At 37.9% G+C, this 24,272-nt stretch overlaps 1 protein-coding gene across 2 annotated transcripts; it reads left to right on the top strand.

Annotated features, from left to right (window-relative positions):
- Nucleotides 1-405: 405 nt before the first annotated feature.
- septin5a (septin 5a) lies at nucleotides 406-20,925 on the top strand. Of its 2 annotated transcripts, XM_007247193.4 has the most exons (12): nucleotides 406-478; nucleotides 642-652; nucleotides 12,321-12,411; nucleotides 13,560-13,646; nucleotides 14,443-14,566; nucleotides 14,679-14,813; nucleotides 15,209-15,326; nucleotides 16,545-16,646; nucleotides 17,119-17,215; nucleotides 18,083-18,218; nucleotides 18,344-18,446; nucleotides 20,209-20,925. In XM_007247193.4, the coding sequence occupies exons 1-12, from the start codon at nucleotides 436-438 to the stop codon at nucleotides 20,272-20,274; spliced, it is 1,113 nt and encodes a 370-aa protein (XP_007247255.1). In that variant the 5' UTR covers nucleotides 406-435; the 3' UTR covers nucleotides 20,275-20,925. The 2 variants fall into 2 exon arrangements, with proteins under 2 accessions (XP_007247255.1, XP_007247254.1); XM_007247192.4 differs by lacking the exons at nucleotides 406-478; nucleotides 642-652 and adding an exon at nucleotides 9,831-10,305.
- Nucleotides 20,926-24,272: the final 3,347 nt, after the last annotated feature.

Here is a 24,272-nt window from a genome sequence, read left to right as displayed (position 1 = left end):
CCCTCCAAACCAACACAGTACTGAAACTTTTTAAGACCTGACATGCACTCAGACACCCCATACCTGCACTACTGCTTATACTTGCACCATCATACCCACTTAATTTCTCCCTACAACTGTGAACTTTTAAGAACTTTACGCACTTGTTCATTTTACCAGCCTTAAACTTTATTCCCATCTGTATTTGCACTACTGTTATTCAGGTTCTGTTTATATCTGACTCGACTATCATTGTATGCAGCCCTTGTTTCCAGTGCAGTACTGTTATTTATCAGGACCTGACCCAGGCTCCTCTGCTGCAGCAGGGTTGGAGCTCTGAGGGCGGCCGCTGATTGGTGGACTGAATCCTCACGCTGACGCAGTTAGCCCCGCCCCTCGCCGGGTCTCCCACAGGAGCGGAGAGGAGGAGAGAGAGCGCAGCTGACGAGCAGCAACATGACTACCGCCGCTCGGTACAAGAGCAGGGTCTTTAAATCAGGTAACAGCCCTTATATACCCCTCAGTTCAGCTTTTACACTGTGCTTTTTCTTCCTCTGACTGACGTGTCCTCTCTCTGTGTTTGTGTGGTGTGTGTGTGTGTGTGTGACGGGTCGCTGCTGGGCATCATCACCGCATCCCTCCTCCACCACCTGCATCCTCAGAGGACAGCGAGGTAACGCCATGCTTTTCCTCTCACTCTCACACACAGACTCATATCAGTGTCGCATATAAACGCGTATTTCTCAGGCTAAGGCTTGTGTCACGTCCTAAGTCGCGTCTTACAGCTTCAATATAGACAAGCACACTCAGACTGGGCGTTTCTGCAGCCTTCATACTCAGGTTTTAACCTCCTGCTGTTGTACTCTGTGCTGTTTTCCTGTTTTCCTCAGTGCGAGCTGGTTGCTCTGTAGTGATTATAAGAGCTATAAATATCTGCTAAATAATTTTCTCTATTAATTTAAATTGTGTCCAGCTAAAGCCATCTTATTTAGGCTGCTGTGACTGATATGCCCAACCTGAAGAAGATGGAGTTTCATCAATACAACAGCTTTGTCACGCTTTGTCACATTATTGGTTAGAAGGCTGATGGGTATAATATGTAGGCATGAATCTGTAATAGTTAAATATAGACTTAGATCAGAAAAGGTCAGAACTGTATGGAAAATAGAGAAGAAATAAAGAACATGTTTATTATTTTGACTTTCAGCTTCAGTTTAACTTGTTAACATAGGCCTACATTAGAGCTGGACGATAAATTGTGTTGTGGTAGTTATCGTGATACAAGTTTTAAGATAAATATGTTGAAAAATGGGTGGCATGGTGGCGTAACGGGTAGTGCTGTCGCTGTCTTACAGCAAGAAGGCCTTGGTTCAATTCTTGGCTGGGCTGAACAGGGTCTTTTGTGTAAAGTTTCATTCATACATTCTCTTTCTCGAGGTGGGGGTATACTTCAGGTGCTCAGGTGCTCCCACAGTCCAAAGATGTGCCGTTCAGGTGATTTGGAGGTGTTGGAAATTGTTCCTAGTTGTCCAGGGCTTCCGCCTGATAACTGCTGGTATTGGCTCTGGCTTCCCACGACCTGACATGAATTAAGCGCTTGATAATAAATAATGATAAATTCTGATGTTGAAAGACTTGCAATGGTAAATGCTGTAAACACTGCAAACCTAAACTGCATTACCTGTGTACAAAGTAATGCTGACTGTGCTCACATTACATATTTAGCTTAATTTATGATCTTAAATGTATAAAGTTTCAGATCCAAATTAAACAACATTATCAGATCATATTTTGGCTCAGTGCCATGTTATTACTTGAACTACTTCAAACTTATCTGTGCAAACAGAAGCCTTATGTTAACTATATCCAGAAATGGCATAGACTTCTCTGGGCTCAGAGGCTTCCGTGATGCACGTCACACAGTGGGAAAGTGTATTGTGGTCACAGTATTCCAGATTTTAGAACTAGAAAATTAACGTGGTGTGCTCGAGAAACTGTAAGAAAAGGACAATCCAGACTGTTATCAGCAGCAAGTCTAAAAGCCAGGTTCTGTTGTAGTATAAGGTTGTTTTAGTACACTTCTGTGCTGCAGAATTAATGCAGAAAAGTACATTGAGATTTTAGAGCAGCATATGCTGCCCTCAAGATGACAATTTGTCAGTACATATCGTCGCTGTCCAATAAAAAACAAGTATCTCCAAAACAGCATCTGTACACTTTCAATGGAAGTCAATGTAAAAACACAGTGTAAGTGACAGTTTGTCGGTTAAAATTATGTAGTAAACTAAAAATCACAAAAAATGGAGATACAATGCAAAACCACATGCTGCACACATTACAAAAGCATTGCTGTGGAAGAAGATTCGTTCCTAATAGATAATGTTTAAAGAGTTTTGAAATACAAAATGTGACTATAACGACCCTGTATTATTGCATACCTTAGGACAAAATAACACTTGAAACACTTGTAATTTTGTGTTCTTAGTGCCTAAACATCTTTTAAGAATTGTGAAAAGGAATGGCATAGTTAAAAAAATATATATTATTTTACCATTGGAATGTATTGGAACCTAAGATGCAGTTATGCTGTAATTAAAACTTAACCATATCAAACGTAAAATATCTTGGTTTAACATAGTCTGCAGTGAAGTTAAAAATTTTTGAACCCTTCATATTTGCACCCTCTGGAGCTTAAAAAACATTACATTAAGATTATCCGAGTTGTCTGTGTATATGTTTTATTGTTTTATGTTGTGTGTTAGGATTGTCTGAAAACCACTGTGTTTTATATTTGATTGCCTTTAAGGACTGTGAGTATTACTTCTAAGTGTTATAGAATTGAGGTAGGTACCCATGCATAAGGCTGTATGTTGGCGTTGCCATGGTTACAGAAAAAGAGGAGAAGGAGGAGGAAGGGGGTGTGTGCATCTTCCTCCTGCTGCCAAGGCTGAATCCCTCATGACGGCCCTTGTCCTCTGTTGCGTTGGTGTTCAGACTGTAAAAATAGGGGTGCTGTGGTCCAGTTCTGGCCTGTCAGGTGTGTCTGTGGAGCATCATTACGGCGAGTCACAGAACACAAAAAAAGAGAAGTGATGCTGGGGTTTTACTGGAGCTGCAGATGCTACAACAAGTGCTAGTGTCCATTTGCGTCCATATGTTGTAAAAATGCGGCTTTTGTTGCTTTAGGCGTGGTTATGTAACCCTTAAAGCATGTGAGCTATGCCAAAGATTTAGCTTGAGAGAGAGAGAGAGTTAGTTAGGTCACATCTGCTCAAGCTGTTGAAGCTAAATACAGATGGAGAGTGGGCGTGTCCTTATCGCTTTATACTGCAGACTTTTCCTTCTCCACCCTTAGGTCAGATTCAGACTTCAAAGTGACTATACTCTATTCCATCAGGACACACACACACACACACATCCACTCAAACACAGACACAGTCATGTGACCATCAGCGTCACACACTATTGCTCAAGCACTCTCCATCCCACACAAAGTCAGAAATGCAACACTATCCACCCACTCACACACTTACATACATCACTACTGTCCTCACTCTCCACACATCTCTCTCTCACACTCTCTCTTGCTCTCTCTCGCTTTTTAAATGTTTGGCTATTGGTGACGCTTAACAGCTTAATGGTGTGGAAGTCTGGCTGCTATTTAGGATGTCGCTCTAAAAAGAAAAAGGTCACTACACATTTGTAATGTGTGTGTGTGTGTGTGTTCACTGAAGGAGGATGAGTTGTGTTGCTTTGGCTCCACAGTGAAAGCCACACAAGTTGAGGACTGATGGATTGAATTTTAATTGGACAGTGAAGATCACAGTCCTATGCAAAGGTTTTTTGACACCCCAGTCCTGATGATACATTTTATTGATTTTCAAAGTAAATAAGTTATTAAATTATCTATAGGAAAAAGACACATTTAGTTTTTTTTATTCCCTCTGCTTTTCTCTTCTTGTGTCTTCTGTTTGGTTTTGTTCTTTTCTATTTTCCTTTCTTTTTCCTATTTGTTGGCTTCTGTTCTCTAGTTTTCACAGATCTTATCTTTTGATTTTTTTTCTCTTCTTACTTTTTCTCATCTTACTTTTTTTTTTATTTTCTCCTCTCCTTTTCAGATGGTTTAGGCTAATGTCTTTTGTTATTTTCACCACATTTCACTTCTCATTCATTTTTCATTCTTTTCTCTTCTCTTCTCCTTACTTATCTTCTCACTTCTTTTCTTTTGTCTTCTTCATTTTTTCGTCTATCATCTTCTGTCATTCTAATCTCTTTTCTTTGCTCATCTCCTATATTATCTTGCCTTCTTTTTTCTTTATTTCCTTCTTTCTTCCCTGTTGGTTTCTACTTTTCTGTTCTGCTCTCATCTTTTCTGTCTTTTCCTTTCTCTTCATTTCTTTTCTACTCACTTTTCTCCTCAGTTCTCTTCCACACTTTTATGGTCTACCATTTCTCATTCAATTCTCTTCTTCTTATATATCTACTCTTTCTTTTTGGTCTTGTCTTCTAATGGCCAGTGTGTTGTTTCAGTAGATAAATGTATTTTGCTGAGCCAAGCTGTGAAACACTCCAGTGCACACATCAGTTACATTTTTATTAATTGAGATTAGTTGCAGAAGAATCACTGTATCTCACCACATCTTGAGACTCTATTCTCTTTATACACTCATAAATATTTATATCACACACATGTAACATGAGCATAATTCACACATATCTGTCATAGTAGTGTCATATCATTCATATCAATTATTGGTATCAATAGTCCTCTCTCTTTTCTTTCCATCTTACTCATATCTCCTTCTTCTCTATACTCATACATGATGTCATCTGCTGACCTCTTACTCATGATGTCATCTGCTGAGTGTTAGGCAGTGGACTGGAAGGCCAGTCAGTGCTTAAGTGTGAAGCATATGTATAGTGATGTAGTGCACAAGGGACTGTACAGGGTTATGTCATAAAGAGCACTGGATGCTGTCTGTTAGTTAGTGTCAAGTTTCTTTTGGTTACTATATACTTGATTTTCATTAAACATCATATCAGTGTGTGTGTTGGTGTGTGTGTGTATGTGTGTGGAACCCAGGTGGTGTATAGGAGTGGCAGCTGGACGGCGTTGGTGAGCAAGTGTTTTAGGAGGGGTTGAATGAAAGCTTTTGTGTCACATTAGGACATCTGTTCCCCTCTATTCAGTGGACCCCCCTCATCTCCTCTCTTAGACACCCCACTAGTCACGAGTTTTCCTCTTATCTTCTCCACTGTTAAAAGAGCATCTCACTCCCAAACACACTAAACCAACATAAACACAGCCAATGACCACGCCTCGTAGACTGCAGAGGTGAGCTAGAGAGATGAACCCAATTCAGACCTGCAGCACATTTTATTAAGTCAGGATGGGGAAGTTTATAAATAAAATAGTAAACAATGATGTGATTTCAAATAAGTGATGTCCACACATAACTGTGGCCATGATTTGACCAGCATCCACTAAAGTCTTTGAGGAGCAGAAAGCCTGAGAGTCTGTCATGGTTTGGGGTTGTATTTGTGCATTAATGGCCGTCCTTGCATTTTTTTTTAACAAGACAATGCAAAAGCATGTGCTGCATAAATTACCATGGAATGGCTGGGAAAGAAGAGGGTATGGTTACAGAACTGCCTGCATATGTATAATCATTATGGGTAATCTGGCATTGTTAAAAAGTGTGTGTGTGTGTGTGTGTGTGTGTGTGTGTGTGTGTGTGTGTGTGTGTGTGTGTGTGTGTGTGTGTGTGTTTGTGTGTGTATGAATAATGTTGGTAGTATGGGGAGCTCCCTAGACAAATGGCATTATGTAAATGAGCTTCAGTAGTGAGGCACCCCCTTCAGATCCTTTCTCTTTATCACTGCAAAATCAGTCCCCACCCTATCCCACCACTGTGAACACACACACACACACACACAAATGCACACCACCTCAGAGAGCAGCAGGAGTCCCAAAAGCACTGATCAGCATTTAGCCTGCAGCCCTCCCCGTCTTAACCCTTTCACACACAGGATTGTTTTAATACATTATGAGAATAAGGGCTCATAAATACAACATATCTCATGTTTATTGCATTATTGCTATAATGTCATAATTCCCATCTTATATCCCTTCAACACATGTTTTAAAAAATGATTTCGAAATTTTAAATCCTAGGTTATGTGATGTGAACAGTGTATGCTGACATGGCAAAAGTCATCCCTTGTGAAAAGGAAGTATACTTAAGAGCATTAAAAGTATGTTTAAATTAGGTAACAAATAATAAATAATCTTTTTTAATTTAATATACTTTATGAAAAAACACATTAAATCTAATGCATTTTTAAGCAATGTTTTAATTTTGTACTGTGTTAATAAAATATATAAAGTGTCGTTAAATACTGCTTAAAGTGCACTTTGGTGTGCTTATCTTCCAGTATTTCATATTTACAATATACTTAAAGTGTTTTTTTAAAGGTGTACACATACTTAAATATACTTACGTTTGCAGAAGTTGTACAAAAAAAGGCACAATTTATTACTTTTGTATTGTGTTTAAATATAGCTAAATTACAACTAAAATATACTAAAGTTGCCATAAGTTGTTCCAAAATAGATGGAAAAAACATTTATTATGTAGTTAAGTTCATATTTTAATTTTAAAAAGTATGTACTTTTCCATGTTAAGGATACTTAATACACTATCTATTACAAGGTTTGGGAGAGCAGTTGTGCAGGGGTTGGACAATGAAACTGAAACACGAGTCATTTTAGTGTGGGAGGTTTCATGGCTAAATTGGAGCAGCCTGGTGGCCAATCGTCATTAATTGCACATTGCACCTGTAAGAGCAGAGTGTGAAGGTTCAATTAGCAGGGTAAGAGCACAGTTTTGCTCAAAATATTGCAATGCACACAGCATTATGGGTGACATACCAGAGTTCAAAAGAGGACAAATTGTCGGTGCATGTCTTGCTGGCGCATCTGTGACCAAGACAGCAAGTCTTTGTGATGTATCAAGAGCCACGGTATCCAGGATAATGTCAGCATACCACCAAGAAGGACGAACCACATCCAACAGGATTAACTGTGGATGCAAGAGAAAGTTGTCTAAAAGGGGTGTTTGGGTGCTAACCCGGATTTTATCCAAAAAACATAAAACCACGTCTTCAATGTGCACCTCAACTCTCCTGTTTCCACCAGAACTGTCCGTCGAGACAATAAACTATTGTGGTCTAAAACCAGGTGTTTCAGTTTCATTGTCCAACCCCTGTATATTGCCCACTCCTGTATAAGTTGTAAGGCGTTATCTTGTGAGTGAGGTTGAACACTGGTCAGCATGTTCCTGGCAAGGCTACATAAAAGATTAAGTGAGATCAATAAAATTAACTGTGTAAATAGACAAGCGAAACTAGCAGAAATCATGCAAGGGACCTTACACATGCAGCATTCCTTAGCTTCCAGGAGACATGACAAAAGTCATGGGACATCATACTTCTTCTGTGATTCATGACTTCATGACATTTGGCATGTCACTGTACAGGTATTTGTCTGTCTGTAATTAACATTTTTTGTCCCGTATTTCTGTCCCTGTTTTAAATATATTATTTAGTTCTATTTTAGAATTAGATTTGTTTTAGATTTTTTAGGTTACCCAGGTTTTCTTTGGATTTGTTTAAATGTTTGGACATTTTTCTACACAAACATACGCAGATGCTTGTCATTTAGACAGTCTGTCATTGATTCATTCATTAATTCCTTCATTGGTATACCACAGCTCATCACTCTTCAAATTAAGTGTGATGAATGAGCCAGTGTGTGCTTTATTCTGCAATCTTTGCTAAAACTGCAGGATTCCTCCACACTGCTGTGCCACATGGCCCGTGGGAAAGGCCAAGGCCACTTCGGTCTGCCAGATTCTAAGATTTTATTTGTGTGTGTGTGTGTTTTGTGTAGTTTGGTGGCTGCTTGAAATCCAAAGTGCTTCCGGCTATCTCAAATCACTCATTTAATTCTCATACCAGTTTTATCCTCTCACAAGCTGTCACTGTGCAAATGCCAACAAACTGTAAATTTCTATGAGAACAGCAGTGCCCTCTGTTGGTAAGCAGGACTTAAACTTGCATCTTTTGACCCTTTCCGTGTGTTTCCTTCTAAACTGCATCATTATTAGGGTAGTTTGAGTTGTGTAGCGATGAGGTTGATGAGGGTTAAAATATCAGAAACTTTACTCAGTATCAGTAACTTTACTAGTACAGTTTTCCCCTCACACTGGGTGTAGTGGCTCAGCCAATCTGTGTTTAGAGTTAGCAGGGTTGTACAATATTAGAATATGCATAAAGACATTGCGTAATTAGGACACAGAAAAGGTACCTGTATTCCATTAAGGGCTTTGTATTGGCAAGAACCTGACGATAACGTACACGTAACGATGCAGCTGTTACAATTTAATATAATGAGATATATTGTGATACTGTAAACAAGGGAATATATTGTGATATAAATTTCCTCAATTGCTAATATAGTACATGGACTTGCTAGTAGGTGGATTTTGCAATTAAAATCCATCTGCCAATAATTCTCAGGGAATGTAATCTGCATTAAATAATAGTGGAGAAATAATTTTATATCATAGAAAAATCCATCAATCAAATATTTTTAATGTTTTTTAATGTGCCATTATTCTGGCCCGGATTATTTTATTTTTCATTCTTTGCAATATATGGTCCTCAAGACCCCGCCAACATTTTATGTGGTTGTGACTCATGTATAGCATAAGTTGTGGTTTATGAACATAAAGCTTTAAAAGAAATTCGACTATTATATTATAATGACTGTATTAGAGCTACAGATCATACATTTCCTTTACCATTTTATCAGTGGTTGACTTCTGGTGTGCGGTACAGCCATCTTGGATGCTGAACTCTTGAGTTGTTGAGGCACATGTTGTTGAGTTGTTGAAATTTCTTACTTCAAACTGAGGCACTTTAGAATCCTCTGCCACTTTGATCTGGAGATTGCTGGTTCGAATCCAAGCCATGCAGCTTGCCATCAGCTTCCGGAGCCCTGAGACAGCACAACTGGCCTTGCTCCTTCTGGATGGGTAGATGGCGCTCTGGTTGGGTAGATGCGGTAGCTGACTTCACATGTGTTGTAAGAGGAATGTGCTAGTAGTATGCACCCTCCTTGTGTTGTGGCATCACTAGTGCTAAACAGCTGACTAGCAGCTAAATTGTGAAGAAAAAACTGGAGACATTTAGAACAAAAAGCATCATTTATGTGGTGTGTGACGCTGCTGAATCTAATATCATTCATTAAAATGGGCCGTTCGCTTTTTCATAACGTGTTGCAAAACAGCAGTAGAAGCATTTTAAAGCCTTAAATTGTTACGTGCTTTCAGGTCATACAGGGTCAGAAACCACATACACAAGTCTATTTTAGTGTACTTAACAGCTCACTGTGGTTTGAGGCAAGTGTGCCACGGTTTAGGCCAGCAGTTTTTACAGTGCTAACTCAGGGGATAGGAGCTTTCTTTACTTGTTAGCTACATTAGCCTTGATAGATCTAACCAAGGATAAACTAAAGAAGAAAACTTAGGATGCTGAACTTGTTCTACCTGATGAAACGCAAGGAAAGATTGGACTAAGATTAGATTTTTTTCCTGCACTGTTTTTACTGTCATAGTTGCCAAACTTGCATGAAGCTAGCATGAAGTGGTGAAATCACTCCTTCTCCCTGGGCTGAGCCTATAGATGTGTATGAAATTTGTCTGGCATCGTGGGTAGGACTGGCAGGAAGGGTGTGTCAGTCTTACTAAATGTAGTAAGACACACACACACACACACACAGAGGAGCACACGGCACCCGAGTTCACCGCACTTCAGCTCTACTCTGTTTATCCACCGTGGAAAAAGAGGGGGAGGAATGAGCGGGTGAATGAATGAGAGTTCTTTATTCCCCCTATTCCTAACTCCCCTTTCCTGTGCCAAAATTGCTTCCTTGCCTCCTCTACCTTTCTCTTTCCCGTCCATCTCTCTCTCTCTCTCTCTCGTCTTTTTTCTGTTGTTTTTTGTGAGCTTCACATGTGAATTCCTCCGCCTGCCTGTCTGAACAAGGAGACGTGGTAAATGCCGAGGGCCAGTACGAGAAGAATAGAAAACGAGGGGACGAAAACAGAGGGTGAAAGAGTGCAGCAGGTTTGAGGAGGGATCCCGAAGCTCTGGGCTTCTTTCGGGTGGTGTGCTGGTGGTGCTGGTATGGATGCCATCATGCTGCAGGAGAAGCTGGTAGAAAGGCTGCTCTGTGCCCGAGGCAGGACCACTCGACAAAAGGTTGTGTGTATGTGTGTGTAGGAGGGTGTATGTGTGAGTGTGTATATGTATGCGTGTGTGTGTGTGTTTTCAGTATTCATTGCTGATTTAGTTAACGGTAAGATTCAGTGTTCAGTTTTTCATGCTTTAGTATTCAGTCTTCAGATAGATTCAGTTTTCCTGTTTCTTTATTCAGATCGATTTGTTATTTATATTTTGCATAATAATGTTCATATTTAGTCATATTCAGGTTTCCATTATAAGGATGAAGAGCTAGATTTATTATTTAGTTTTCAGTTTGATTCAGTATCAGATTCAGTTTTCAGTTTGATTTAGTATCAGATTCTGTTTTCAGTTTGATTCAGTATCAGACTCAGTTTTCCATTTGATTCAGTCTCTAACTCTCTTCAATTTGATTCAGTATCTGACTCAGTTTTCAGCTTGATTCAGTATCATACTCTCTTCAATCTGATTTAGTATCATACTCTTTTCAATTTGATTCAGTATCAGATTCAGTTTTCAGTTTGTTTTAGTATCTGACTCAGTTTTCAGCTTGATTCAGAATCATACTCTCTTCAATTTGATTCAGGATCATATTCAGTTTTTAATATGATTAGGTATAATATTCAATTTTAAGGTATTAGACTCAGTTTTCAGTTTGGTTCACTATTACATTCAGTTTAAGTTTGATTCAGTATCAGATTCAGTTTTCAGTTTGATTCAGTATCAGATTCAGTTTTCAGTTTGATTCAGTATCAGATTCAGTTTTCAGGTATCTGACTCAGTTTTCAGTTTGATTGAGTATCAGATTCAGTTTTTAGTTTGATTCAGTATCAGATTCAGTTTTCAGGTATCTGACTCAGTTTTCAGTTTGATTCAGTATCAGATTCAGTTTTCAGTTTGATTCAGTATCAGATTCAGTTTTCAGGTATCTGACTCAGTTTTCAGTTTGATTCAGTATCAGATTCAGTTTTCAGTTTGATTCAGTATCAGATTCAGTTTTCAGTTTGATTCAGTATCAGATTCAGTTTTCAGGTATCTGACTCAGTTTTCAGTTTGATTCAGTATCAGATTCAGTTTTCAGTTTGATTCAGTATCAGATTCAGTTTTCAGGTATCTGACTCAGTTTTCAGTTTGATTCAGTATCAGATTCAGTTTTCAGTTTGGTTCAGTTATTGATTCAGTTTTTTAGTTAGTTCTGTGCTTTTTTTCCAGTATTCAGGACTTGCTTCAGAATTTGGGCATTGTTAGTGAATTTTTGTATTTAATAAAATGTGGTGTTTGTGCAAGCTTACATTAAATTCAGTATTAAGTTGATTTCAGTATATAATTGAGTTTTCTGTTAGGTTCAAATCAAGGTTTTCAGATTGATCCAGTATTAAATTGAATATTCCTTTAGATTCAATGTGAAAATTGTTCCACAAATTTTAGAATGCGTGTGTGTAAGAGTAAGTAAGAATCAGAGAGTGGGGGAGTGGGGCTTTTGTGGGGAGTCTCTTTCAATCGGAAACATGTATTACGAGTTATGAGAAGCGCTGGCAGACTGAGCAGTTTGGTATGTCTGGGAGTGTGTTTTTATAAGAGCTTTTCAATCATAGTCAATGGAGCATTTTGCTTCAGTGTGTGTGTGTGTTTAAACATTCAGGATTTGCCTGTCTGGTTCCAGCCGAGACGCCGGATTACACTCTTAATGGCCAGTTAATTTGTTATTCCACAGTTAAGAGAAGAGAGAACTGAGGCGCAGTTTCTTTTGATTTCATAATCTTTTGACTTCCCATGCTTCATTTATCTGTTACAGTCTTGACAGCTGTGCAGAGATTCTCTTTATTTGAGACAGTGTGTGTGAAATGTCCTGCAGTGGGAAGGGTTCTATAGAATCCATTCTCACACAGTGCTGCAGTTTTATGTGTTTTCTCTTCTTCCTGTGCCAGTGTGGGTGCCAGCTGGATGCCAGTTGGAATGGTCAAAACTGCGAGTGTGTGGTTGTCATGTTTACAGTGCTGTGTAATAAATGTCTGTCTTCTCTGTCTCTCCAGGACAAGCAGTATGTCGGCTTTGCTACACTCCCAAACCAGGTCCACAGAAAGTCAGTGAAGAAAGGCTTCGACTTTACTCTTATGGTAGCAGGTGAGTCTGAAACCACGACCTGGTGTTAATCAGCACAGGTGTCTGTTGGTATCAGAGCTGGAGATCCGCCGCCTTTCTCTTAGGGCACAGGCTGCCTAGTGATGCTCCATTGGTTGCAGTTCAAAAAGAGGTGATGGCTGACTTCACACAAATCAGAGAAGGCATGTGCTCATCTCCTACATAGTGAAGGAAATTGGGTTAAATATAGACTAATATTCGTCAAAATTTATGGTAGAAGGTGACTAAAAGCACACATAACCCAAAACTTTTTATTACTACTGTATTTTTTGCACTATAAGGCTCACTTAAAAACAAATTTCCGGTGCGCCATATGTATAAATTTTACCAGTCAGGTTGTAAAGAGCAGTAAAGCCACTTTGCTGAAGTACAGCGTTATAATGGAGTTTCAGTATAGTTCCTCCAGAACCGAGACTGTTGTTGCCTTATCATCAGCCGCTAACAGCGATAAGCGCTAGCTCTTTCTAGCCCTCGTGTTTACGGTTTTAAAACAAGCTACGTGGGACGAACCGCTAGCTAATATCGCCCCATCTTACTGAAACACTCAGGGTTTAGCCTTAGTAAAATTTGGAATTCTAAGCTTATTGTAAATAAACGGAAGTGCTTCACTCACCCAAATAAACTGTTTTTAGGAGTGGTATCTATGTAGATTAACATCCAGTGCTTGTTTGACTTTAAAAGAAAATAATTTTTTTTTAAGAATTGCAGTTTTGTTCACTTAACTTAGCTTAGCTTTACCTGGAAAACATGACGACACCCCTGTTCCTTCGTATCGTATAAGGCGTCTTGTAATCCAGTGTGACTTATGTATGAAAATAGACATTTATTAATAGTGCACCTCAAAATCCCATGCGCCCTATAGTATGAAAAATACGGAACATAATAAAATGGTAGTTTACTTTTTCTATAGCAGCTTTCTCTATAGTGCTCCTGCTTTGTAAAACAGGGAATATTGATCAATAATGCAATCATCAAAAACAATGATGAAAAAAGACTATTCTTATACAGATGTCAATCACTGTCAGTCATCACTAACCCAGCAGCACACCAGGGCAAGTACTAGCATGCTTACACTGGTCAATAACAAGTGTGTGTGTGTGTGATTGCGTGGGCGTTACTGTGTGTTTTAGGTGAATCCGGTCTGGGCAAGTCTACTCTAGTCAACAGCCTTTTCCTCACAGACCTCTACAAGGACAGAAAGTTACTAAATGCAGAAGGTAAACACCTTACAAACTTTATAAGCAATTGATTATGTATTATTCAATCAAAATACATTTATATCCATATATATCTCCCCCTATGTATCTCTGTTACTTCTGTTTTTACATTGTTTGACATCATTTGAATATGGTTGTTCAGTTGTGTAGTTGTGCTTTAGATTGTCTCTAAATTTCATGGTAAAAGGACCAGTCTGGACCAGTTTGTGGTAAAATGTTAAAAAATATTCAAGTACATTGTAGCATTGAGAGATCTGCTTATTTATTGTTTCTTCCCAAATCAAATATATTAAAAACAATTTATCCTGCTTTTTTTGGAGTCTCTACTCCAAAATTTAATGGATCATTATCATTCCAGAGAACAGTTTCATTGCTCCATAGGTCACTGCTAGGGGGGCTCTAGAGAGTCATGTTCTATTAGTAGTACCTCCATAAATTGACTTACCAGGCGTTGTGTTTGCATTTGCACATCTGTGTCAGCAATGGGTGCAGCTTAAAGTAGCTAAATGCATTCATTATAAAAATGACCACAAACATTTAGACATATTGTGTATAATGTCAATCAGTTATAAATGTGAAAAAGGAATGTAAAAAGGCTTGCATTTAAAAATTGATAAAAAAAAATCCAAGAAATGTATTTCTTGTTGTGTTTGGTTGCATAGAAAGCATTTTTAAAACTTGTTGTGTTGTTAATGTTTAGATTCAAATGACATTATTTATCATTGGGGATAAAACGAATGTAATAGATGTAATCTGTTTCAAATGTTCTATTCTTCCTGTTCTCTGTGTTCTGCAGAGCGTATTAATCAGACAGTAGAGATTACCAAACACACTGTGGATATTGAGGAGAAAGGTGTGAAGCTCAAGCTCACCATCGTGGACACACCAGGGTTTGGAGATGCTGTCAACAACAATGAGTGGTAAGAGCTCAGCTCAGAGTTTTTGAGTCAACTGAGGATGATTTCCTGCTGTTTTATCATTATGAGGATTCCCTTGTGTTTACATATATGTATGTGTGTGTGTCTGTTCCAGCTGGAAGCCCATCACTGACTACATTGATCAGCAGTTTGAGCAATACTTCAGGGATGAAAGTGGACTCAACCGGAAGAACATATTGGATAACAGAGTGCACTGCTGTCTCTATTTCATACCACCGTTTGGACATGGGTGTGTGACATTTACAGTCTGTGTGTGTGTGTGTGTGTGAGAGAGAGAGAGAGAGAGAGAGAGAGAGAGAGAGATAGAAATAGAAATAGAGAGAGGGAGACTGGCAGGACGGATGTCCTTGGAGAGACTGAAGGTCTGTCTAGCAAAGATCAATAATGCTATCACGTTTCCAGCAATAGATCCACTATTATTATATATTCTGATATTGATCTACTAGTTATATAGACACATTATGATCCACAAATGTCCATGACTGTTGAAATTCAGGGTAAAAGGAGGCTAACAAAGTATGCAGAAAAACAGATTATAGAATTATAGAATTACAAGTGCACTTATTTGTATATGTATGTATTGCACATCTCTTTACTAAAGCTTAATTTTGTGTGTATTTATAGTTTAAGGCCAGTAGATGTGGAATTCATGAAGGCTCTGCATGAGAAGGTGAATATTATTCCCCTCGTGGCTAAAGCGGATTGTCTCACTCCGAATGAGATAAAGAAGCTGAAAGACCGGGTAAGAACAAAGTGTTGTGCTTTAATCCTGTGCACTTTTCATTACAAAGAAAACTGCAGGCTTAAAATATTAAAGTAATATATATCAATAAGAATACATTACAATAAATGCTTAATATGAATGTAAAAAAAATGTTTGTGTTAAGTAACTTGGATTTTGAAATAAAGCATCGTCAAATACTTTATGTTGCCTTCCAAACAGCTTCAGAAGTCCACTGAGCTGTACTTGGGAAAGTCCTGTTTGTCATTGCTGCTTCTGGCCAAAATGCTGTTACTGCACTGTATAACTCTAGTGGAATGACATGTGACATCTTAAGAGAACTGTGTAATTTGTGTGAAACTGTAATAACTGTAATAGTAGTACAATACCTCAGTTTACATGTTTCTTTACTTCACACAAATGCATGTGTACAGCTGTCCATAAAGAAAAGCTAAAAATGTGATTTTTATTTTAAACAGTTGAGTAAAGTCGTACATTTTAGGTCCATTTTGTCCACTTTTTGTGACAAACCAATTATTAGTGAAAAAAATATTTTAACCTCCTAGGACCTGGCGTCCGAATTTTGTGGACATCACATTTTGTGTTGTCTAGACCGCAACATTAAATTTTGCTCTACAAGGGCCCTGTATCTTTTTAGGAGGACATTTTTCTCCTAGTGGTGGCAGAAGAGTTTAACACGTTCCAGTTTCGATTTTGTTCAGAAATTTAAATAAACAGTTTATTTTGTTATGTCTTCATGTTGAAGCAGCACTTCAAATGAGCTATATTGCTCAAAGGGGCATCATTTTTGTTTCAACATTTGTTTTGCATTCAAGCAAACAATGCTACTGTGTCCAGGCACTAAATAAACGTTTTGCACATCATTATTAATTGTGATCAATTGTGTTCTATTGAAAAATAAAATTAAAGTCCTCATATGTGGACATCATTTTTCCCAGAAACTCTGTCATGTAAAAAGATAATTCTTTGTTTTTACACTTATCAGATGCCAGCTAGCACAAGTAGCAAAAAGAAATAAAAAATGCATGACATGCAAGAGTTCAGGTCTTAGGAGGTTAAATATGACAAGTGATTTTAAACTTTTGAACCGCTGTGTATTTTACTCGTCTTTCCAATTGAACAAAGAGATAACACTGGAGATATGTAAATCTGCTTTATTATATTTTTAGATACAGGGTCTGTAGTGTACCGATTATTTGTAATTTCCTCCTCTGTCAGGTGCGAGATGAGATCGAGCGGTTTGGGATTAAAGTGTATCAGTTTCCTGAGTGTGACTCTGATGAGGATGAGGAGTTTAAACAGATGGATAAAGAGCTTAAGGTGAGACACTAATCCACAAATCCCCTCAAAGTTGTGTAATGGCCGGGTTTATCTACACTTTTCTTGATTTTATTTTTGTCAGTGCGGGTTAAAAGAGATGTTCATCTCTTTACTAAGATCTCTTTACTGCCTCCACGTGGAATGAATGTTGAATGTGCACGCTGCTGCTGGCATAGTATTAGTTGACGTACACTAGGCCAGTGTTTCTTAGCCCTGGTCCCAGAGGTCCACTGCCACTGGTTTTCCTGCCCCAACACACCTTATCACTCTAGTCAGCTCATAATCAGCCCATTACTGAGTTAAAGTGGTTGTGTTAAAGCAGGAAAAGCAATAAAATGTGCAGCGCAGTGGGTCTCGAGGAGCAAGATTAAGAACACTGTGCTTATAGAAGGGCCTGTTGGAATTTTATTGATTTTCATTGATATATCAGTTTAATAATGTATGTGTTTGTTTTTTGTTTTTTTTTATCTAGGAGTGTACTCCATTCGCTGTTATTGGTAGTAACACAGTAGTGGAGGCAAGAGGACAAAGAGTGCGAGGACGCCTCTATCCTTGGGGAATTGTAGAAGGTAAGATGTTAATGAGTGTATGTGATTGTGGACAATTTATTCTTATGCTCCATAATGTTTTGCCTTGCAATGGTCTTTCTTTCCTGGAGCAGTCCTGATTAGAGCCAGTTTCACCATAACCTTTTTGATTGTCTTTGCAACTACATTTGAGGCTACTTTCAAAGTTTTTGAATTTATTGGACTGAATGACCTTTATTTTATAGTTATTTAAAGTATTTCTTGCCATAAGATGAATTAGAACAGTACTGAACTAGGACTATTCACTGTAAACCAACTCTACCTCTTCACACATTTATAACTGATTCTCTTAAACACATTAAAAGGACAAGATAAGTAGATAACTCTTAACGAAGCTGACTAAATGCAAAGCTCATTTAAAAGTCATTTAAGCAAGAGGAGCCTACTTTGAAGAATAATAAAAAAAAAACATATTCTGGTTTATTTAACACTTTTTTAAATAAATTATTATTGTTAATTATCTTTAATAATGTTTTCATAGTTTCATAGTTTGAATGAATATAGTATTAATTTACATTGGATTGTAAATGGTTTATTAATCTAGTTTAGTAATTTAGGAATATAGGGTTATCAAGCAATTCCCTGGATCTAAATGGATTTTATAAGCACAGATGGTGCTTATAATAACACAATATAATATTACAAATTTCAGGGCATTTTTGTGACAGAGATTTTCCTGGCAATATGACAAAACATTAAACATTATTTATTTAATTGAAGAACAACTGCAGAATAAAACTGTTGCAACAAAATAAATAAATAAATAAATGCTAAATAATTTTGCATTTCAAACATTCAGTAGATATACTATCACCATGAGGATTTTTATTGTGTGTATGTGTGTTACAGTGGAGAACCAGTCTCACTGTGACTTTGTGAAGCTGAGGAACATGCTGATCCGCTCTCACATGCACGACCTGAAAGACGTGACCTGTGATGTACACTACGAGAACTACAGAGCCCACTGTATACAGGAGATGACCAGGTGTGTGTTTTAACCATTTGATTTAACAAATAATGAGAAAATACATTTTATCTGATGTGCTTTGTGAAATTGTAAAATATTTGTCTTAATATATATGTGTATTTGTATTTGTGTTTGCATTTCAGTAAACTTGCACAGGACAATCGCATTGACAGTCCTATTCCCATCCTGCCACTGCCCACTCCAGACGCAGAGACAGAGAGACTTATCAAGATGAAGGACGAGGAGGTGAGGATTGATAATTACAGCCTGATTTACAGCAGCGTGGCTCCGTCCTACTGATGTTTTGATAGTGAATCATTAAAGAAAGCATAAATCAGATTCATGAGTGAGTGACTGTTCTCATAGCCAGAGCTTAGGGATAATTGGTAAGAGCAGAGTGCCCCCTGTTGACTAGAGCTTTAATAGCTTTACAGTGTTTAAAGTACTTTGAGACTTTTAACCCCTGAAAGTGCATTTTCCTGTATATAGGCTTCAAACCCTTTTTTCTGCAGTAAAATAATTTATTAACACTCTGAACATTTGAGGGCTTTGAAATCTCCTTCAGGACATTTGGAGAAGCTTAATAATTCCAGATCAGTAACAGGAATCAACCCAAATTCTTCATGTTTGAAAATAGACATAAAAAAATAGAAAAACATAACGAAACTAAAGGTTCGGATGATATGAACGGTTTCATTTGTATTCAGGAAAATATTGATTTTAAAATAAAGTTCAGGAAAGAGACAAGTTTATGATTTTATTCATTATATTTTAACATTAGCAGATTTCCTTAAATATTTTTTTATATTTTTTCTATTACAATTACAATTATGTTTTTCAGTAATGTCTCTTATCAAACATAATTTTTTTTTATGTAATGCTTGAATAGAAATCATAAAGATTTAGTGGTGTAATGTCAGGCAGACAGTTGACAAAAATCCTGGCCTGTTAAGAGGTTTAAACAAGACAGGCGTTTTAAGAATAATGTGGCTTTGTCGTTGCTGTCACTGGTGTTGCTTGTTGTTAGGACACAATGGTTATCATGATCATTATCATATCTTATCAGCTGATAAGCTTATCATTCTTTTAGACTAGCTCATTACAAGCTCATTACTTACATATTAATTTATTAATTGGATATTACAGCTTGCTGGCTGTTGCTACGTTCCAAGTTTTTAAGCTGAACTTTGTTCACACTGAAAGTGTTCGGTGCACCAAATTTGGATTGAGTGTCATTCATTATGCTATTCATACCCCCTCTAGCCCATGCCTTGCATTAGGCATGATGACAGTATGTTCATGTTTATGCTCTTATGCTCTAGATAGTCATCTTCTACTGGCAGCTTTTCGCTGCAGAAATGTGTGTGCATTTTTACTAGAGGTGGGTGATATGACCCTAAAATAATATAACGATATTTCATGGTATTTTTGCGATAACGATATTCGGGGCGATATGACAAATCATTCAATTAAAACATAAATACACTATTGCAACAAAATGAAAATGAAATTTTAATATTGCATACGATATGATATGGCACACCCCTAACTGAAATATTTAAAAAATACAATAACTTTTTTAGATTGAAACAGAAGTCAATGATCCAGAATGTCAAGATACTAATTATGCACTCCAAATATCTCCATATATCCAGAACTGAAGTAAAATGTGTTATACTGGACAGATATATTATGTCTCTAGTAAATACATAATGTGAAATGAGAACAGTGCGATTTTTCCTTTAGCTAAAAACAGCAAAAAGTGCTGATGTGATAATAATTGGTGGGTGATATGGCACGATATTTCAGGATATAATATCTTTCACGATATTCAAAAAAGTTGGCGATATTATCGCGTACGGTATGATAAGGCACACCCCTAATTTTCACATCTGTGCACAATGTGTGCAACTTAAACTTATTCACTCTAACCATCCACAGCTTTGATGAATAAGAGCCACTGATTGCATTAAACCAAACATGTTCTCTGTGTTTGTGTGTTCTGTAGCTGAAGAGGATGCAGGAGATGCTGGAGAAGATGCAGCAACAGATGCACGAGAAGGACACATGCTGATCACACACACACACACACATATACAACACACAAACCTCACCACATACAGTACATCCAAGTGAGCAAACACCAATATAGACAGACAGACAGACATGTCTCTCTTAATATCCTATACTGTATACTCTCCCATGTGAATGAATACAAATGCTCATATATGTATTATACCTGCAGACAGTGGCTCAGACTCGTACACTGTATATTTACAGAATGATTTGCTCGGTGCTTCAGAGCCCTTGCCTGGCAAGTACAAATGTGATGCAGCTATTTAATGTTTCATATGTGTTTACGCCAATGTGAGTACAGCTAACATGGGTAATATAATGTAATATTAATTTAAATTAAATTGATTTTAGATGTATCTAATTTATATTTACTTGATTTTGGGTTTTTTTAACGCTTAGCTAGACGAATGTGCAAAAAGGTGTTTTGTAATGCCGTTTTAGCCGAACTGTTGGTTTGAATGTGGAATGGAGTGTGAGAGTGTGTGTGCGTGTGAATGTGTGTGTGTTTGAAGAAATATACTTTTATGATGAAACCCTTTTATTCCTGTAAGCTGCTTAACTGCAGTCTTGGCTTTTTATAGTGCTAGCTCTCAGTGAATGTAGACGTACAGTGCAGGGTATTGTTATGAATAAATACGACTAAATCAAACCATGAGTGTGTTTTATTTTTAATATGGGAACTGTCCTGTTTTTTTTTTATTTTCACTTTGGGATATGATGTCTTTCAGTGCTTTTGGCAACAAAACAAAAAGACAATTTATTTGTTGCACATTTTTTACTTTTAGTGTTTTTTAATTTTTGTTCTTTAATATTGACTAGAGCTAACAGGCTAATACAGTCCTGGACATTGTTTATGTTTTAACGTTTATTATTAGAATTACATGGCTTTTATGCTATTTAACCACTTCCACCATAACAACTCGCACAATTTTCTCATCTGAAATACAGAATTATTCTGTAACTGGAAACTAAAACACGTTTTCCGTTTAGAACAGTTATGTGGAGCATTTTTGAGGACAGAATAGCTGACGGACACTTCAACACTCAAAAAAGCTGCATTTCTCATTGGTCGGGAAACAATTCTTTCCACCAATCAGAAGCGCTGCCCGTGTTGATAGGGTAGATGACGGAGGCGCAGGGAGCAGAACTCTTCAGAATAACCAGCAGAAATTAATATCTGCACTCAATCCGGCTGATTCGCTTTTTCATCCTTTCAGTGACCATTAATGCCTGTCCTTTATACTCCTGCTAAATATATATACTCCTGTTAAAATATACTCCTGCTAAAATCAACAGACGTCTACCAGGTCGAATTCTCTTCAGGTGTCCCCAAACACACGCTTCCCCTCCAGGTTTGTCATCTCCAGTATAATTCCCTCAATTAACTCTTGTGAAAAGAGTTGGAAGCTGAACTTGATGTCATCCACATGAGATGAGTGTGTGAGTGAGTTGGGGTGGTGTGTATGGGGATATTTTCTGTCTAATGAAAGAATATATTGTGGCGTGGAAGAGGAAGGAATACCCGTGAGACTCATGCTGAATGCTCAACAGCTCCTTTCTTGAACCGGCTTGCCACTCACTTACAGTGTTTAACAAGACTAGGAGAGCTAAACCATCAAACCACTGAGTTAAATAGCCCAAAGGCCACCAACCCAGCTGTGTGTCTCCCAGATGGCAGATCCAGAGTGGTGCCCACCCTCTCTGCATAACCCCTCCCAAGGGAGATGCCCCACCCCTGTCATCCTCGCACACAGGAGAACAGAAACATGCCTGCAGGCAGCCACACACACAACCCAGAGCCGCCACAATATTCTGGTTACCCATTCATTTCCTATGCCGGTCACTTTTGACCGGGAACACCACAGGTGTAACAAGGTTGAATAAAACCCTCAAAATTCAATGAAAGAGGTGATCATCACTTTTATGTGTTCAAGTGCACAGTGTGGAGGATATCATAAGGCCTTGAGGCAATCAGATGTAAAACACAATATTTATGAGTGTTTTAAGTTGTAAATCGGTCAGATTTGACCCGAACACGACAGGAGGGTTAAGAAGTAGTCATGTGTTTGTTTTTCTCAAACGTTTTTGGAGCATTCCTTGTAGGAATATGTCCACAGTGCACGTTTTTATGCACAGCGCCATCCAGGGCTGGACTGGGACAAAAAAAATCGGCCCTGGCCCTTAGCGGAGCACAACCAACTTGTAATTTATGTGTGTAGGGTTACAGAGAAGCATAATGTATCATTAACATATTAAATATAAGAAGTTTTTGTCTATTATTAACAACGCCATTTTTGTCTGCTCTGTGTAGTTCAATTGATTTTTTATCTTTTTTATTGAAATCATCTTTAATATGTATTTTTTAAATTTCTCTGATACAACAGTTCAGTTCTATATTTTCAGGTTAAAGGTGCTTCCTCCTTTAAATAGATATAGGTGTATTTGTATCAGGCTACAAACAGGGCATTCTTTATAGCCTTCATAATAACTTCATAATAAAAATTGAACTTTATTATATTCAGGTTTTGTTTTTTTGGGATGGAATGTTGTAACGGGGCTCGAGCTCTTTTATTAAATGCTTGAAGCCAGGGTTCACTCCTACTCATCATGAGAGGATCTTTTGATCTAGGTAGAACAAACAAACAATGAGCATGATTGTGGCGCTTTATTAAAAACACCAGCATTACTTTAACTACAATATATATTTTACTTATTACTGCATGAATTTTAGTGTTCTTTTTAAGAAATATCAGATTTAAATCGAAAAAATTAAATTGTATTAGTGGTGTCAATCACTTACATCAGAGAGAGAGAGCGAGAGAGAAAAAGAGCGAGTGAGAAAAAGAGAGAGACAGTCAGAAAGAGCGAGCGAGAGACAGAGAAAAAAAGGGAGAGGGCGAGAAAAGGAGAAAGAGAGCGAGCGAAAAAAAGAGAGAGAGAGAGAGAGACAGTCAGAGAGAGAGAGAGAGAGAGAGCGTGCGCGATTATGCCAGAGAGAGACCCCCTCTAACTTGTGGGCCGGTCTCTTAGAACAAAAAGGAAGAAAAAAAATCCGCATCGGCCCCTGACTGTCGGCCCATCAGATTACCAGTCCAGCCCTGGCGCCGTGTTTTTACACACAGAATGTGCTTTTACGCACGGCGCGCATTTTTACGCACAAAATGCGCTTTTACGCACAGCGCGCGTTTTTACGCACACAATGCGCTTTTTTGCATGGCACGCATTTTGCACACAATGCGCACATTATGAATAAATACGACTTAATCAAACCATGATTGTGTTTTCTTTTTAATATGGGAACTGTCCTGTTAACAAATAATGTCTGCTAGCATAGGGATTCCAGCTGTTTTAACTGCTGAGATAATGTGTTTGCAAATGGATTTGTTCTCCCTATCAAAAATAAAAATGAGTCTGTGATTCTATGTAATGCTTTAGGCGTTCTGTTCATGTGCTAACCAGTGGTAAACTGCATGAAATAAACAAATGTTATGTAAAAGATGATACGGTGAAATTCTTAATTGCTTTTTTACCTTAATAAATTCACTTTGGTCATTAGCTTAGTGTCATATTTTATTAGTCTTTTTAAAATGAGAAAATGGTTATGTTTTAATGTTCATAATCGTAGTTACATGGCTTTTGGAATATTTAACCCCTCTCACCATCACACAAACAACTCAAGCAATTGTCTCATCTGAAATACAGAATTATCCTGTAATTGGAAACTAAAACACGTTTACCGTTTAGAACGCGCTGTGTTGCGTGTTTTTGAGGATATATTATTAAAACTGTTTGATTTGCAGTGTTAATCTCCAACACTCAAAACGAGCAGCGTTTCTCATTGGTTAGGAAAAAGCCAGTCACATGCGCTGCCCGTGTTGATATATTGTAGCTGATGGAGGCGAGGGGAGAAGTTATGAAGACATTAGGAAAGCAGTGAGATCTCCTCAGAATAACCAGCTGAAATAAGTAGCTGCACTCAATCCGGCTGATTCGCTT

Source organism: Astyanax mexicanus, chromosome 12 (assembly GCF_023375975.1).
Source record: "Astyanax mexicanus isolate ESR-SI-001 chromosome 12, AstMex3_surface, whole genome shotgun sequence".
Classification (NCBI taxonomy): Eukaryota; Metazoa; Chordata; class Actinopteri; order Characiformes; family Acestrorhamphidae; genus Astyanax; species Astyanax mexicanus.
The sequence above is the reverse complement of the archived record's forward strand: the minus strand, read 5'-3'. Positions and strand labels throughout refer to the sequence as shown.